This window comes from Pelmatolapia mariae, linkage group LG16_19 (assembly GCF_036321145.2).
Source record: "Pelmatolapia mariae isolate MD_Pm_ZW linkage group LG16_19, Pm_UMD_F_2, whole genome shotgun sequence".
Lineage (NCBI taxonomy): Eukaryota > Metazoa > Chordata > Actinopteri > Cichliformes > Cichlidae > Pelmatolapia > Pelmatolapia mariae.
In genome coordinates this window covers 60,839,677-60,855,037 of record NC_086241.1, presented here as the reverse complement: position 1 = coordinate 60,855,037, position 15,361 = coordinate 60,839,677, and the positions used below count along the sequence as shown (strand labels likewise).

The 15,361-nt window shown below is 39.0% G+C and overlaps 1 protein-coding gene across 2 annotated transcripts; it reads left to right on the top strand.

Moving 5' to 3' along the window:
• The first annotated feature begins 4,399 nt into the window (after positions 1 to 4,399).
• On the top strand, positions 4,400 to 14,375 carry rbm25a (RNA binding motif protein 25a). Of its 2 annotated transcripts, none has more exons than XM_063497456.1 (18): positions 4,400 to 4,567; positions 4,839 to 4,962; positions 5,420 to 5,469; positions 5,706 to 5,876; positions 6,319 to 6,376; positions 6,741 to 6,901; positions 7,158 to 7,352; positions 7,482 to 7,562; positions 10,664 to 10,926; positions 11,468 to 11,579; positions 11,705 to 11,794; positions 11,914 to 11,987; positions 12,087 to 12,237; positions 12,448 to 12,850; positions 12,958 to 13,262; positions 13,356 to 13,454; positions 13,557 to 13,604; positions 13,884 to 14,375. In XM_063497456.1, the coding sequence occupies exons 2-18, from the start codon at positions 4,857 to 4,859 to the stop codon at positions 13,974 to 13,976; spliced, it is 2,460 nt and encodes an 819-aa protein (XP_063353526.1). In that variant the 5' UTR covers positions 4,400 to 4,567; positions 4,839 to 4,856; the 3' UTR covers positions 13,977 to 14,375. The 2 variants fall into 2 exon arrangements, with proteins under 2 accessions (XP_063353526.1, XP_063353524.1); XM_063497454.1 differs by having other exon boundaries at positions 7,479 to 7,562.
• The last annotated feature ends 986 nt before the right edge of the window (positions 14,376 to 15,361 follow it).

Below are 15,361 nucleotides of genomic sequence, written 5' to 3'. Positions count from 1 at the left end.
ATGGGTGCCAGGTCCGAGCATTCCTAGATGAACAGTTTCCTGGAAAGTGGATTGGTCGTCGTGGGCCAGTTGAATGGCCCCCAAGGTCTCCCGATCTGACCCCCTTAGACTTTTATCTTTGGGGTCATCGGAAGGCAATTGTCTATGGTGTGAAGATACGAGATGTGCAGCACCTGAAACTACGGATACTGGATGCCTGTGCTGGCATTTCTCCTGCGGTGTTGCTATCAGTGTGTGAAGAGTGGGAGAAGAGTGTTGCATTGACAATCCAACACAATGGGCAGCACATTGAACACATTTTATAAGTAGTCAGAAACTTGTAAATAACTCATGAAAGAATAAAGTTACATTGAAACCAAGCACACCATTGTTTTTCTTGTGACATTACCAATAAGTTTGATGTGTCACATGGCCCTCTTCCTATTGAAAAAACAAAAGTTGTATCCAAGATGGCCGACTTCTAAATGGCCACCATGGTCACCACCCATCTGGAGGAGTTTGCCCCCTCACATATACTAATGTGCCACAAACAGGACTTTAATATCACCAACCATTCCCATTTTATTATGGTGTATCCATATAAATGGCCCACCCTGTAGTTTGATGCTACTGTACTGTACGGGGATGTTCATCTGGAGCAGCTTTGTTGCTTTCATTTTGTATGTGTAACCTCTTCATGTTTTTCTAAAACTCTTTATTCTTCCTTTGTAAATCAGCTGTTCAGCTGCGGGTATAGTAATCAATGTGAATGGGCCCAGTGTTTGGATGTTATAGCCTTGTCAGGCTATGATGAATCCACTATATCTTATCTTTATGTACTCGGATTTTCTTCCAAGCACGATGCATAGCGTTCAGCTGAAATTATTTACATCACAGGCAACACAAAGATAGCTCGGATTCATTAACATGGGTTATTGTGGGTACAAAGTAGTGCATTTCTAAACTTCAAGCCTAATTGCAAATCCTAACCCTAATCCTAACCCTAACCCACTGAGCGGTTCTAGGCGAATCAAGTGCAAGAGTTTTTCTTCTGACGTCATTAGCCCACCTCAGATGCATGACTGTGGCATGACTCAGTGAACAAAAATGAACATACTGTACTACGAAACAGAGGTTAATATTAAGGTAACTTCGGGATTAACCCTGTGGTGTCTGTACTATGAAGGAGGTTCACGTCTTAACAGGGTATATCACTATGGTAACTAACGAGCAATTTTATTAATACGGTAGATCCTTTCAGGTCTTGTTGACCAAAGCACATTCAGATAGTAGTTTCAGGCTACTGTACTGTACGGGGATGTTCATCTGGAGCAGCTTTGTTGCTTTCATTTTTTATGTGTAACCTCTTCATGTTTTTCTAAAACTCTTTATTCTTCCTTTGTAAATCAGCTGTTCAGCTGCGGGTACAGTAATCAATGTGAATGGGCCCCTTATCCCTTTTATCACTTTTTAAAAATGGGACCAAATAAATTATCTGTATATAATCTTCTTCTATTGCACTTACTGCTCTTGCACGTCCGATTAGATGTAAACTGTATTTATACATGTGTAATGACAATAAAGATGAATCCTAAATATTTTTCTTATCCTCAGTAAAATGTAAAATTGAAAGTGAAAATAAAAAAAAGTTCAAGGCCTCTCTGTCGTTGCACAAACAAATTAAAAGGAACTTTCACGTGATCAAGATGAACACTTGGGTGGCACCGAAATATGTGTGTTTTCTCTCAGCAAATAGCCTACAGTCACGATTTTGCTCTTGAAAGAAAATAAAGGAAACCAAAGGGAAAGTACGATTGTGACATCATATGCAGACATGCTGTTTCATGTCAGTCATGCCACTTATCATCTTCCTAGTGTCTGGTGAGGCTGACCGCTTATCCTGATGTTAGGGTAAGCGAATCCAGATAACAAAAAGATAGACTGGTCCTCGTAAAACAGGGTCCTGTAGTTACAAATTTACGAAAGTAAGACTTTAGCGCCACCAAGCGTCTAAAAGTAGAGATACAGAAGTTATATTGTTCTTTTTTTTTTAGCCCTCAGTAAGGCTTGCCAGGAAAAACCTTGGATTGTATTTCACCCTGATGTTCTGGGTCCTATTTGGACAATTATTGGAGACTAGGGACAAACCCAAGCTGGGACTTGAAAATTCTTTGTACTTTGAGTACTGTGCAAAAGTCTAATTTCTTCATATTTTACTAGGAAAATGAGAAGTAAGTACAGCAATGACTGTATCATTAGTTACAGACCATTAGGAACAAATTTTAGGTGGGCTCTTGCCGACTTATTTTCATGGGCAGGCTTTTTCCTTCTTCTGTGTCTTCTGTACAGGAACCTGTTGTTTTCAGCAGCACTTGTGAGTTCCTGTACTCTTTATCTGTTGCACTTGTTGTGCTTGTATACAAAACTAAAGCTCAGAAACTCAGACAGGGCATCCTAAAATCACACATTCATGATGTGTCCACTTAAAAAAGAAATAAATGCTTTTTTAAAAAAAAGAAAGAAAAAAAAGACAATTTTGAATCAAATAAAATAAATATTCCTTGGTTACTTGCTTTTTCAGTTAAGAGGTGTTTGGGAGAGACTACAACCCTTAGCAGTGCAGGGGAGAAAAAGGCAGGTGAAATATCTATGACTACATTCTCCCAATATTATTTGGTTGTAATAAAATATATAATTGGATGATCCAAAGAGTGTAACAATTTATTGAAAAATGTGCAAGCATGGAAATATAACATATATGTAAAAAAAAAGAGAGAGAGAGTTTGTACAATTCTAATGTGCTTCCATGTTTGTGGGGTTGTATGACCACCTTTATTCTTAAACACAGGCTGAACATTCTCAGGTAAGATTTCTTGTAATTTCTTTAGGTAGCCTTCAGGAATAGTTCTCCAGGTTTCTTGAAAGACATTCAAAGTTCTTCTTTAGATGTCGGCTTACAAATGTGGATTGCACAACACTGGACATTAAATTTCTTCATTTCCATTTAATACTTGTACAGCTGCTGTTATTGTATATATATATTTATATTTCTCTATACATTCTTTTATATTTCTATACTGTGTATTGTGTATTTTGTTGTACAGTTATTTTATTTTCAACTTTAATTTATAAATTTTATCTTATTCTTTCCCAGTTAAATTTACCCTTCATTCTAATTTGTGTTGTACAGTTATTTCATTTTTAACTTTAATTTTTATATTTTATCTTATTTTATTTTATTCCTTCCTAGTTAAATTTACCCTTTTTAATTTTCATATTTATTTCCTATCTTATTCATAGCCTTTTCTTTTTTCTTTAGGTCACGAGTAGTTGTGTAAGCATTTCACTGCATATTGTACTGTGTATGACTGTGTATGTGACAAATAAAATTTGAATTTGAATTTGGCTACTTTTGTTCTGTTCTCTGTCAAAATGATCCCACACGGCTTCCACTTCCATTCCACTGAGATATTTTCTGATAAGGCTTCAGTGAACAGTAGCTGGATCAACTGAAGGGCTTGATGCGTCTCTCAGGTCCTGTATCTGGTCTTTGCTGGAATTATTTATCTGTTTCTTAAGGACATGATATTCAGATACTGTTCATTTGCTTTAGATAGATTTTCTGCAAAACATGCAGAGATATGCCAAGTTTTCAGCGAATATATATTTTTTGTAAATCATTGTTATTTAAGCTTGTCAAACTGTGTTATCTTTGGGATTTTTTTCTTTTTTCTTTCTTTTTTCTTTATTAAAAATTACAATAAAATCTGCCTCCTTAGATGCAAAATATAGAGGAATGTAGGATGGCTCAAGGCTTTTGCACTGTATATAACTAGACACATAGTGTATGGTAATTTGCAACAAATTATAAATGTTATTCTGATTGTATCAGTCTTAATTTTCAGTAAGTAACAATGTAATCCACATTTCTCATAAAATTACCCTGGAGCGCCTCTGTCAGTGCGCCCCAGGGCAGCTGTGGCTACAATGTAGCTTGCCATCACCAGTGTGTGAATGTGTGTGTGAATGGGTGGATGACTGAATGTAGTGTAAAGCGCTTTGGGGTCCTTGGGGACTAAGTAAAGCGCTATACAAATACAGGCCATTTACCATTTACTACACAAATAAATGTGTATATTTAATTTGTTCTATAAGCTAATGGTTCTAATTCTACAATCAACCCCTTTTTATATTTTAGAACCCTTTGTCATATTTTTCCCTCTCTATTTTTTTTTTCCACATTGAAAGCAAAGTTCAGATAACTGTTCTGTTTTGGTTTTTTTTTAGCCCATTTGTAAAGTCCCGTTATTTTTTATTTAGTACACGTGGGTGCGTTTCCTGCCTGCCAGACTAAAAACAGGGCAACAAAGAAAATGTGTGACGGATATGTTTTCCCATGATTCATTTCGGAAAAGAATCGGTCCCAGTTATTTGTATCCGTAGAGGTTCTCGTTGCTCACCGATGAAAATTACAACGCTAATCATTAGCATTGGGCTTTTCTGTCAGTTGACTTTAACTGGGCTTTATTTGGACAATTAACTCCGTAATTAGGCTCCGGTTTTATTTTACTCTTGGTGTACCAGGTAGGTAAATCCGTGCTTGACCGCTGCAGCTAATATTTAGCAGCAAGGCCACAGAGTAGCGTTAGCCAGTCTCAGCTAATTTAGCTAGTTAATGTGGCTGCTTTTACGTGGGTGAGCAGATATCCTATCTGCTCAGTTGGTCATACTAACGATCATTTTGTCTATCCTTGTGAAAAATACTACTGTCGTGATCTTAACAAAAGCATGAGGACATAAAGAAATGTTCCTCTGATGTTTTGCTAATTTGCTAAATATCTTTTCTCCTCTGTAGGTAGGTTTCTGGAGTCTTCAGGATGTCGTATCCTCCTCCGATAAACCGCCAGCAGATTGGTATCCCACAGTTACCACCCAGGATCCCCCCTCCACAGTATGCAGGCTTTGCTCCTGCAGTCCCGCCAGGTATTGAAAAGTTTTTTAAACTTGCTTTGTAGCCTTTTTAAGGAACACACTGTGAAGTGGCAGCTCTGTGGCATTCAAGGAAAAGCAGCAGGGTGATCTAAATCTACAACCACATAATGTGGGTGAAGCATCAGTTGACGGTAGAATATCTTTGAAAATGAGTGCACATAGATAACTGTTGAGAAGTAAGATACCTAAAGGCCCAATAAACTGACATAACTTAATACCCCAGAGAGAGAGAGAGAGATTGAGGAATGTTACAGGAAAATTACCTTCACATTTAATATTCAGAAAATTAAATGTTAAAATTTGCAGATCACTTTTTTTGTTATTGGCTTTGGAAATTTTACATGCAGTTATGTATATTATCTGTTATAATATATAACAGATAATGTATATTATCTGTTATAATATACATAACACCTGACTGAGTGCTGTATTTTGTTTCTGTTTTCAGGGACTCCTATGATACCGGTTCATATGGGTGTAGTGACCCCCACACCCACAGTGAGTTTGAAACAGGAGCATTCTGAATAACCTACCTACTATTAAAAACATAATACTTGCACATATTAACAATGATCCCTGGTGGAATTCTTTTTTTTTTTTTTTTCCTTATATTGTCAAAGAATAAAACCCCTATGCTCGCCATCGGTTGCTTGTTGTATTTGCATTTCTTTTGGTTTGCTTTGGTGTTACTCTGAATATGAGTGACATTTGCATACATCAAATTTATTTTGCAGGTGCTCGTTCCAGCCACAGTTGCTGTAGCACAGAAGCCGATGACTCCGAAGAAAGAGCCTGGCACGATCAGAGCCAAGGATACGGAGGACGGTGGCGGCCCCACCACCACTGTATTTGTGGGGAACATTTCTGAAAAGGCATCTGACATGTTGGTCAGGCAGCTTCTGGCTGTAAGTTTACTGTTACTCAACTAGAATAATCCTGTTAATGTACGTTAGTGATCTTTTCATGTGAAACAATTATCAATTTGGTATAAAATCAGTCTACAGCTAGACAAATCTTTATTTTTTTTATGAGAGCACTTCAAATATTTAGAGGTTGCAGTCATAATGATATTTAAAAGATGACAGTGGTTCAGGAGTTGCAGGTGACAGACATTTATTATTGTTTTAGTCAAATGCAAATCTCCAACATATAATAAAAGTAAAAAGGAGTGAGGTTTTCATGATATTTGATCACTATTTGAGTCTCTCAAATAGCCAATTACCAGGAAGTTTTGTTATAGGGATACAACAATAGTGTTTTATATGTGATCATTTACTTGTTAATTATTGTCATTATCTGGACTACTAAACACACAAAATGCTTGTTTTCTGTTCTATTTGAATATAGAAATGTGGTATTGTTCTAAGCTGGAAAAGGGTCCAGGGTGCCTCTGGGAAACTTCAAGGTAACAGCACAAAAACAAAAGCACATTTTAAACCTTTTTTGGTGTTTGTGCATGGAATGGTGCACAGGGATGACACTCCTAGAATTTAAAATCCTGCTAAACATGCTTACCCTCTTATTTATCATGCTTAAAGACCTATTTTCATATGTTAATTTTATGTATGTGGTTTTTGGTCATTTCTCTCGTATAGTCAGTCAATCAGTGATTTGGAGAATTAGGACATTTGAAGTTGAATGTCAGATTCTTGTTTTTCCCCATATGTTTACTCCATTTTTTTCTAACAAAAAAAAGTTATCAAATATCTTCGTGGGCTGAATTTGAAAACCTTGTGAACTAACTTTGTTTTCGTCTTAACTCCTGCAAGCTTTTGGTTTCTGTGAGTATAAGGAGCCTGAATCCACGCTGCGAGCCCTCAGACTCCTGCATGAGTTGCTCTTGGGTGATAAGAAGCTGTTGGTGAAGGTCGATGCCAAGACTAAGGCTCAGCTAGATGAGTGGAAGGCCAAGAAGAGGAGTGCAAATGGGGTATGCTGCTCATCTGTCTTTTATTTTGACTGTTCCTTTTCTTTTGGAAGCTACATTTAGAGGTCACCACAGTGGCTCATCTGCCTCCATCTCATCGTATTCCTAGCATCCTCCTCTTTCACACCAACCCACTCCATTTCCTCTTTTATTAAATCCACAAACCTCTTCTGAGGTCTTCCTCTTTTATTCCTTGCAACTTAGCAAGCTGGCAGCCTTACCTCTCTTGTCTCCAAATCTTTCTTGAACTAATCAATAGGGAGTCGGTGGCAGCGGGAAAAACGGGGATGAAGACGAGGAGGAGGTTCTTGATGAAGAAACCCTGCGTAGAGACCAGGCTGTGAAGGGGGCAATAGATGTCCTCATCCGAGAGTATGCAAGTGAGCTTAATGCTCCCTCACAGGATCCTGACAGTCAGCCTCGCATCAAGAAGCGGAAAGAGAAGAAAGAGGAGGTAGTCTTTGCATGATGCACACGGGGAGGAGAAGGGGCTGGAGCATGGCTCTGGCTGTTGTATTTTTAATTTTTTTTTTGGAGTGCTTAGTGTGTTTGTTTCCTTTCTCTCTTCACTTTGTGTAAGGAGGATATCAATGCCATGGAGATGGAGGATGACAAGAGAGACTTGATTTCCAGAGAGATCAGTAAATTCCGGGACACACACAAGGTAATGTATCAGACTGCTCTTGTTACTGTGTAATTTAGGTTTTGAAGAAGAAATCCTCCACATTTGTTAGTAGAAATTCCTCTAACGCAAAATGGATCTGCAGTTTAAGACTATTCTGTTTCTGTCAAACAAAGTCTTTTGGTAGTCAGTAAGTTCTTAGAGTAGCTAGTGGAATTCAAACGGTACAGAACGTAGTTGATGTTGATTTATGATCCATTAATACTTCAGCCATCAATTAATTACTTTATAGTACGTGTCAGTATTTCCAAACTGGCCATGAGTTGTCACTGTTCACAGTACTGATTGAGACTAAAATATTTCGCTCTTCACAAGCTAAATTCATCACACAGAGTGCATGGACACAATGTGAAATTCCAACCAAAGCTAATCTATTGATTAAACCCCACCAATATGGTAGAGTTCATTTGGTGACTAGAGCAAGATGAATCTCAGAATCTCAGCTTTGGAAAAAGTTGCGAGGATAGGATGTAAGTATGATCTTTTATTTCTTCTCTACTCATTTTGGGCGCTCCCTTCTGGAGGGTTTGCAGAGGGGCAGCTGGCTCTCAGTCGACTTGCACTAAGGTTGTCAAAAAAAAAGTGATGCTGGAGAAATTCCTAGCAGGTTGTGATTACAGTGAATCATGTTTAAGAAGGTCGGGCAGCTCAGTGAACCTCTGCATGTCCTCATATGATAAATAGCGTGTTTGAAAAACACACAGAGCCTGAAAAGAGCCTAACCACTGCAGCAGTTTGAACTGCAGCCTGTAGTATTACTGAAGCAGGGAGCGCCCCTTCACAGCACTCTGCGGTCTGAAGACTTGCAAGGTAAGTAATTGCTTTGCTGTTTCTGTTTTGTTTTGTTTTTGTTTTTGTTTTTTTTAACTCTTAGAAATTTACACCACAATGACACAATGCATAAATAAAGTATGCAAACATAAATAAGGAGGAATAAGCTACAGGGATATTTTAGTATGAATACCATTTAACTGTTTTCTTTGCCGCTTTTTAAAACAAGGTTCTCTTATCAGTAATATGCTATTTTTAAAAGAAGTTATAGGGCTACTAACAAAACCCAAAAAGTTGTGACTTTGTGTACTGGAGGACAATTGATGTTATATACTAAAAAAACTGCCATCAACAGAGGGGAACAAGCCTCACACCACATCAAACACACAGTATGTTAGGAACCTGCTCATGGCAATGTTTTAAAATTGTTTTCCAACTAGTATGTTTCAAACTCACTACTAACTAGTTTAATACAGCAGGTAAGTTGTATGTTAGGGAAAAACTGTTTCAAAACAAATAATGTGTATCTGTCAAAGCCCTCCCTTCGGAGCGAAGGTAGAAGTGCTAAAATGGTGTGCAGACTTTCGAGACTTTAGCAGACTTGAGTTAAATTACAGTTTTGTAGTTTCCTCCTCTGTAGTCTTTTTTTGCTTTTTGTTTTTTTTAGTTAATAGCTGTCAGACCCACATTTAACATGTGGTAGTTTATGTTGTTAACCAGTCCAGATCCACAAAGCTACCAGCTGGAATATTTTTTTTAAAATCAGCCACAGGTCTGTTTGAACTGTGGGTCTGACCCTGAAGGGTTTATTTTTTTTACTTTTTTTTTTTTTTAAATTGGGTTGGTGAGACCAGACAGATACCACAACCTGGCGGTAAGACTGCTTCACTAATTTCTTTGTGGCAAAATGAAATGCAGTATCTGATTTGCATTGACTTTAAAAACAAACTGATGTGGATGCTATTTATGTGGATGAGTTGTAATAAGATGAAACTGCTTCACAGGAATCGTTTGGACTTCTTTCTTTTTTTTCCTGATTACCGGTATATTGACTTTGCTCTTGACCTGCTTTTCCTTCCACATGTAGCCTGTAGGATGTGTAGGGGCAGAGAAGTGCTGAAACCCTAGTTCATCATCTGTAAGTTTTGCACCAGAAGTTCCAGAACAGATTGTGGAACATGATTTCAATGTTTTCTAGTGAGACTGTAGAAAAATGGGTCAAACTTTGTTTACTGAGATTGTCAATGGGCGGCTGTGAGAATCAGTGAGCTGTGATTGCCTTTACAGATAAATAAAATGGTGTTCAAATTATTATTTAGTAGTTTGGCTTCATACTGAAGTCCCACACTGCTCTAGGGGATCACTTACACTGCAGTCAGGCATTGCTTTCCTCCTTCTCAAATGACCATGTAGAAAACACGTGGGGGCCGATTATGTAATTTACTTAGTTGCGCCATTTGCCGTGTTAAGCTTAGGCTTGTTTTAATCCACTTGGCACCTATAGGTAAAACCAGTGCATTATATAGTGGAGATCTCAAGTTTATAGTTGGATCTTCATGACCTTAAGTTAAAAAAGGTTCAAAGCTGGCTTCAGTTTGTTGTTTTTGTTTTTTTACTTACCACGAGCCATATGAAAAACCCCATTTCCAGTAAAATCCTATGCATATGCATATGCATTTCAGGTCAAATCTGTCCCTTATCTGCAGTAACGAGTACACTTTGAATTGGAAAACATCCAGATGCTGGTTTGACCAGTACTTATTTGCCTTTTGACATCAGATAATAATCCCAGATCACCATAGAGCCCATCGTAACAGCAGAGGTTGAGTTGGCCTGTTATATATTCTGTACAAATCTGATAAAGAAGGGAGGTCAAATACTGGAGCCAGAACAAGAAATGATCTCTTTGCACAGGAAAAGAAGACTGTAAGTGTTTACAATAACACTGGAAATGTTTCTTTGGTGAAACCCCTCATATAAGCTGTGACATCCCCAGTTTGTTAGGTATTTCAAGAATATACTGTCATTTATGGTTTTATATAAGTGTGTCCTGAAATGAGCAGTATATACATTAAACCTGCTCAAGCTGCGGACCACTCTTCCTGGAGACAACCACTTCCTGACTTGGAGCAGCCAACCTCTCCCCAAACAATGAGTCATGGTAGAACGTGAGCATTTCTGAAACAGGGAGTGTAAACCATTTTTTGCCGATAACTTGTTTACATTTATGTAATTTAGTATGATGATCTTTTTTTCACCTTTTGCATCTTCTAATGCAGTTTCCTTTTCTCTTCCCATGTGGGCTCCTGCAGAAATTGGAGGAGGAAAAAGGCAAAAAAGAAAAGGAACGCCTGGAGCTGGAGAGAGAAAGGAGGGAGAGAGACAAAGAGCGGGAGCGGGAGAGGGAGCGCCGCGATCGCGAGAAAGAGAAGGAAAGGGAGAGAGAGAGGGACAAGGAGCGGGAAAGAGACCGGGATCGTGACCGTGAGCGAGAGAGGGATCGTGAACGCGAGAGGACGAAGGAGCGGGAGAGGGAGAGGAGTCGAGATGTCAGTGAAGCTCGCAGCAGATCGAGGTCAGTTCTAATGCAAGATGGTTTGTTCTGACTCACACACAAACGGTTGTGACTCATCTAAAGCGCCGTCTCTTAATTCTAACAGTTTGGACTTTGAGAAATCAAAAGGTTGTTGGCCCCAGCTGTTTCTTACAACAGACCTCAAGATCCACTCATAAGTTTCTCCACATGAGTTATGACTTATCAATGCATGTGGCATAATACTGGTAACATAATTTATTATCTGTGATATAAAGATATGCTAGATATGAAATCTTGTTCCCCACTTCAGAGCTTTGCAAGTTTGGTAGCTGTAAATGAAACCAATGAGGTTTTGTTGGAGGCTGTTAAGGAACTTTTTATTTTTGGGGAGTGTTGTGTTCAGTTGATCATTTGTAGAAAATATCCATATTACAAAATAACTCTAATGAAAGCACTGTAGTGAAATGTATTCAGCAGTTGGCACTGGCTATGGGCAAATACCCTTGAAATGTTTGAATTTCAACTTCATTTCATATAAAGATGAACTTCACAGATCAGTAACCCATTATTATTTTAACAGAGAGAGGTCTAGAGACGATAAAAAACGAGACCGCGAAGAAGATGAGGAGGACATGTATGAGCGGCGGAGACTTGAGAGGAGGCTTAGAGATAAGGAAGCAGCTTATCAAGAAGTATGTTTATCATCTCTCCCATTTTGATTTGATGAAATGTACATTTAAATAACTGCACATAAGCAAATTACTGTTAATGTTTGACAGATTACTGATTGGAATTTCTTTTCTGTGCCTTCTTAAAGCGCCTGAAAAACTGGGAGGTCCGAGAGAGGAAGAAGGCCCGTGACTACAGCAAAGATGCTGAGCGAGAAGAAGAGAGGCGTCGTGAAATGGTATACAAGAATGCATGCCACGCTGCATAAAACGAGTTTTAGACTATTTATTATTTCAGATATGTGAAAACGGAAGGCTTGATTTACTGTTTACTGTTTCATTTTGTGCATAAAATCAGATGAAAGAAGCCAAAAGGCTCAAAGAGTTCCTTGAAGACTATGATGATGACAGGGACGACCCAAAATACTACAGGTGATTATGTTAATTTGCATTTTAAAATGTTTTAATGCTTTTAATGCCTTTTGTCATTACTTAACGTTAATGCTAATCTCTCTCTTTTTTTTTTTTTAGGGGCAGCGCATTGCAGAAGCGTCTTCGTGACAGAGAAAAGGAGATCGAGTTGGATGAACGTGACCGGAAGAGGGAGAAGGAGGAGCTGGAGGAAATTAGACAAAGACTTCTCGCTGAGGGTCACCCTGATCCTGATGCTGAATTACAGAGAGTAAATCCACCTGGAACTTTCCCTAACCTCTGACAAAGACATTTGATAGACCCAGAGATCTTTAGTTTGTTTTGCACAATTACAGCTGAATTCCCCATTTTCCCTTTTTGCTTGTTCTGTAATGATGTTTGTGCATTTAATATTATTATGCCAGTCCACCAGTCAACAACAATATCCTGAGGTTGCTTAATGTTTTACATATTTGTGTAGATGGAGGAGGAAGCAGAGCGCAGACGACAGCCACCTCTGAAACTTGAACCGGAGGAGGATGTGAACCAGGAGAAAACTCACAAGGAGCGAGAGAAGAGGGGGTCCGGAAGGCCTGTGGAGCCAGAGCCTCAAGTTCCCCCGCAGCATTCAGATGACGATGTGGAAGAGGCAGATGAAGATGATTACCGCGATGGCGAGGACTCACAAGAAGCCAAGCCGCAACTCAAACCCGCCATGCGACCAATCACAACTGCTCCCTCTGTGTCCTCTGCCAGTGGAAACGTTACTCCAAACACCCCCGGAAATGAGTCTCTTTGTGGCATCATAATTCCAGGCGAGAACACTCCAGAGGTCCAACCTCCAGAGGAACACCGGCCCAAGATTGGCCTCAGCCTCAAGCTGGGTGAGTACAGCAACGAAGCAAAACACATACAGATCTGTTGTTTAATGGCACTGCTTTTTCCCAGAGTAAATATTATTTCTTGATGATTTTTTTTTTTTCTCCTACAGGTGCCACCAACAGTCCGAGTCAGCTCAGCGCAGGAAAGCGAAAGAAATTAGCAACTGTGGACAGTGTTTTCAACAAGTTTGACGAAGAGGAGGCAGATGAGCAGCCTCGCAAAAGGAAACTGGTTCCACTGGACTATGGTGATGATGAAAAGAGTCTGGGGCTCGATGGAGCAGAAATTTCAGGGGCCAAAGGCAGCATTAACACAGAGGAGAAACGGAAACACATAAAAAGCCTTATAGAGAAGATCCCCACTGCCAGGCCAGAGCTCTTCTCCTATCCTTTGGACTGGGCAATGGTTGATTCGGTAAAAGGCTTGGCATATTTTGAAATTGCACTTATTTTCATAGCTTGATATTTTAGTTATTGGTTATGTTTTGTTTTGATTTGCTTTCCATAGACTCTGATGGATCGCCGCATTAGACCGTGGATTAATAAGAAGATTATAGAGTACATTGGAGAGGAGGAAGCTACATTGGTTGATTTTGTCTGCTCCAAGGTCAGTTATTATCCTTTGAAGTTTATCTGTATCTTTAAGCTTGTGGTGTTGAATTGTTGGGCTTGTTGTTCACTCTAGTTAATATTTTTCTTTTCTGATCAGGTAATGGCGCATAGCACTCCTCAGGGTATTCTTGATGATGTTGCTATGGTAAGTTGAACTTTGCCTGGATCCTAAGTCTTTAAACATCTTACATATGTAATCCATCTTTTGGGACTGAAACCCAGTTGAATGGTCCTTGAATGGTCTGTACCACACATTGTCGATTAAGTGGATGACTAACCAAAAAAAGGAAAAACTGTCAGTTTAAAACCAGACTGGTCTGTCTTAAAATGGTTGGTGACCGTCACATTGTATACATATGCTGACTCATTGAATACATTCAGCTTTGTAATATATAGTATGTTTAACTGAACTGTTTGTCTTTAGGTTCTTGATGAAGAAGCAGAAGTCTTCATAGTAAAAATGTGGAGGTTACTGATATATGAAACAGAAGCAAAGAAGATTGGACTGGTCAAATAAGTAAACACGCCTCTCTGACTGACTTCCTGAGCTTTCAGTTCTACTGTCTGCAGTTTTCTGGTCCAGCAGACTGTGAACATGCCCACACGGCGCTCCATTCCATCGGCAAAGAGCTGCTGCCTTGTGTGTGTGTGTATGTGTGCGTGTGTGTGTGTGTGAGTGAGAGAGTGTGAGTGAGAAAGTCAAAATTGTGAACTGAAAGGGTTTGGAAACAAATGTGCTGCATGAAAAAAAAACTTTGGTTGTAATTCTTTTATTTGTTAATGCCGTTCAGGAGGAATTTCATCCATCTGTTCTACAATGTGTTGGACACATTCTGCTTTAATTTAGTGGTGTTGTTTGGAGGCACTACTCCATTGTGTGAACTAATAAACGTGCTTTTTTTAAAAAAAATAAAATAAAATAAAAAAAACAAAATATCTGTTTTTGTTGATTGTGTTGTTAATTATTATTAGCTGTTTTTGAATTATGACATTATTTTCAAACACCAAAAACTTAATTGGGGTCACTTCCATATACAGATGTAATTACTGTAGTAAATGTATGTACCTGGTTTACGCCTTCTGACCCCTATTCTTCTCAATCACCTCTCTCAAAGGAAACATCTATAGTGCTCTTTGTTGGTATGAAGCCATACTTATATTTTCTGATCACCACCTTTTTTACTTTATTTCGATGCAAATAGGTTATCTTTTATTGTCATCTTATTATCTAGACAAAGCATATGATAGGATGCCCAGAGAGGAACTGTGGTATTGCATGTGGAAGACTGGAGTGGCAGCGAAGTACCTGATGGTGGTGTAGGACATGTATGAGAAAGGGTGAGAGTTAGTGGGGTGCCACATCAGGGTTCAGCACTGAGCCCTGTCCTTTTTGCGATAGTGATAGGCAGGTGGAAAAATAAGGTCAAGCAGCAGTGTCTGTGGACTATGATGTTCGCAGATTATGTTCCCTATTCTCCCTACACTATAGTATAAAGTAGAAAGCAGGTGGAAGCGAGTTTGGAGAGAAGAGCAATGAAAGTCAGAAGTAAGGGACTGTCAGTTAGTTGGACATGTACAGAGAAGGGATAGTAGGTATACTGGAAAAACGATGATGAATATGGAGTAGCCTAGCCTAGCAGGAGAAGAGCAAGACCACAGAGGAGTCGAGGATGCAGTGAAGAAAGACATGCAGACGGGTTGATGTGATAGAGGAGGATGCTAGGCAGAGGGTAATATGAAGTCAGACCATTAGAGCGAGTAGACGGAAGAAGATTCAAGAACCTTTATTTGTCACATGCATAGTTATAGGAGTACAACACGCAGTGAAATGTGTCTTGACACGTTCCTCGACTGCAAAAAGAGAACATTATATACATTAAGTGAATATTATGTACATTAAGC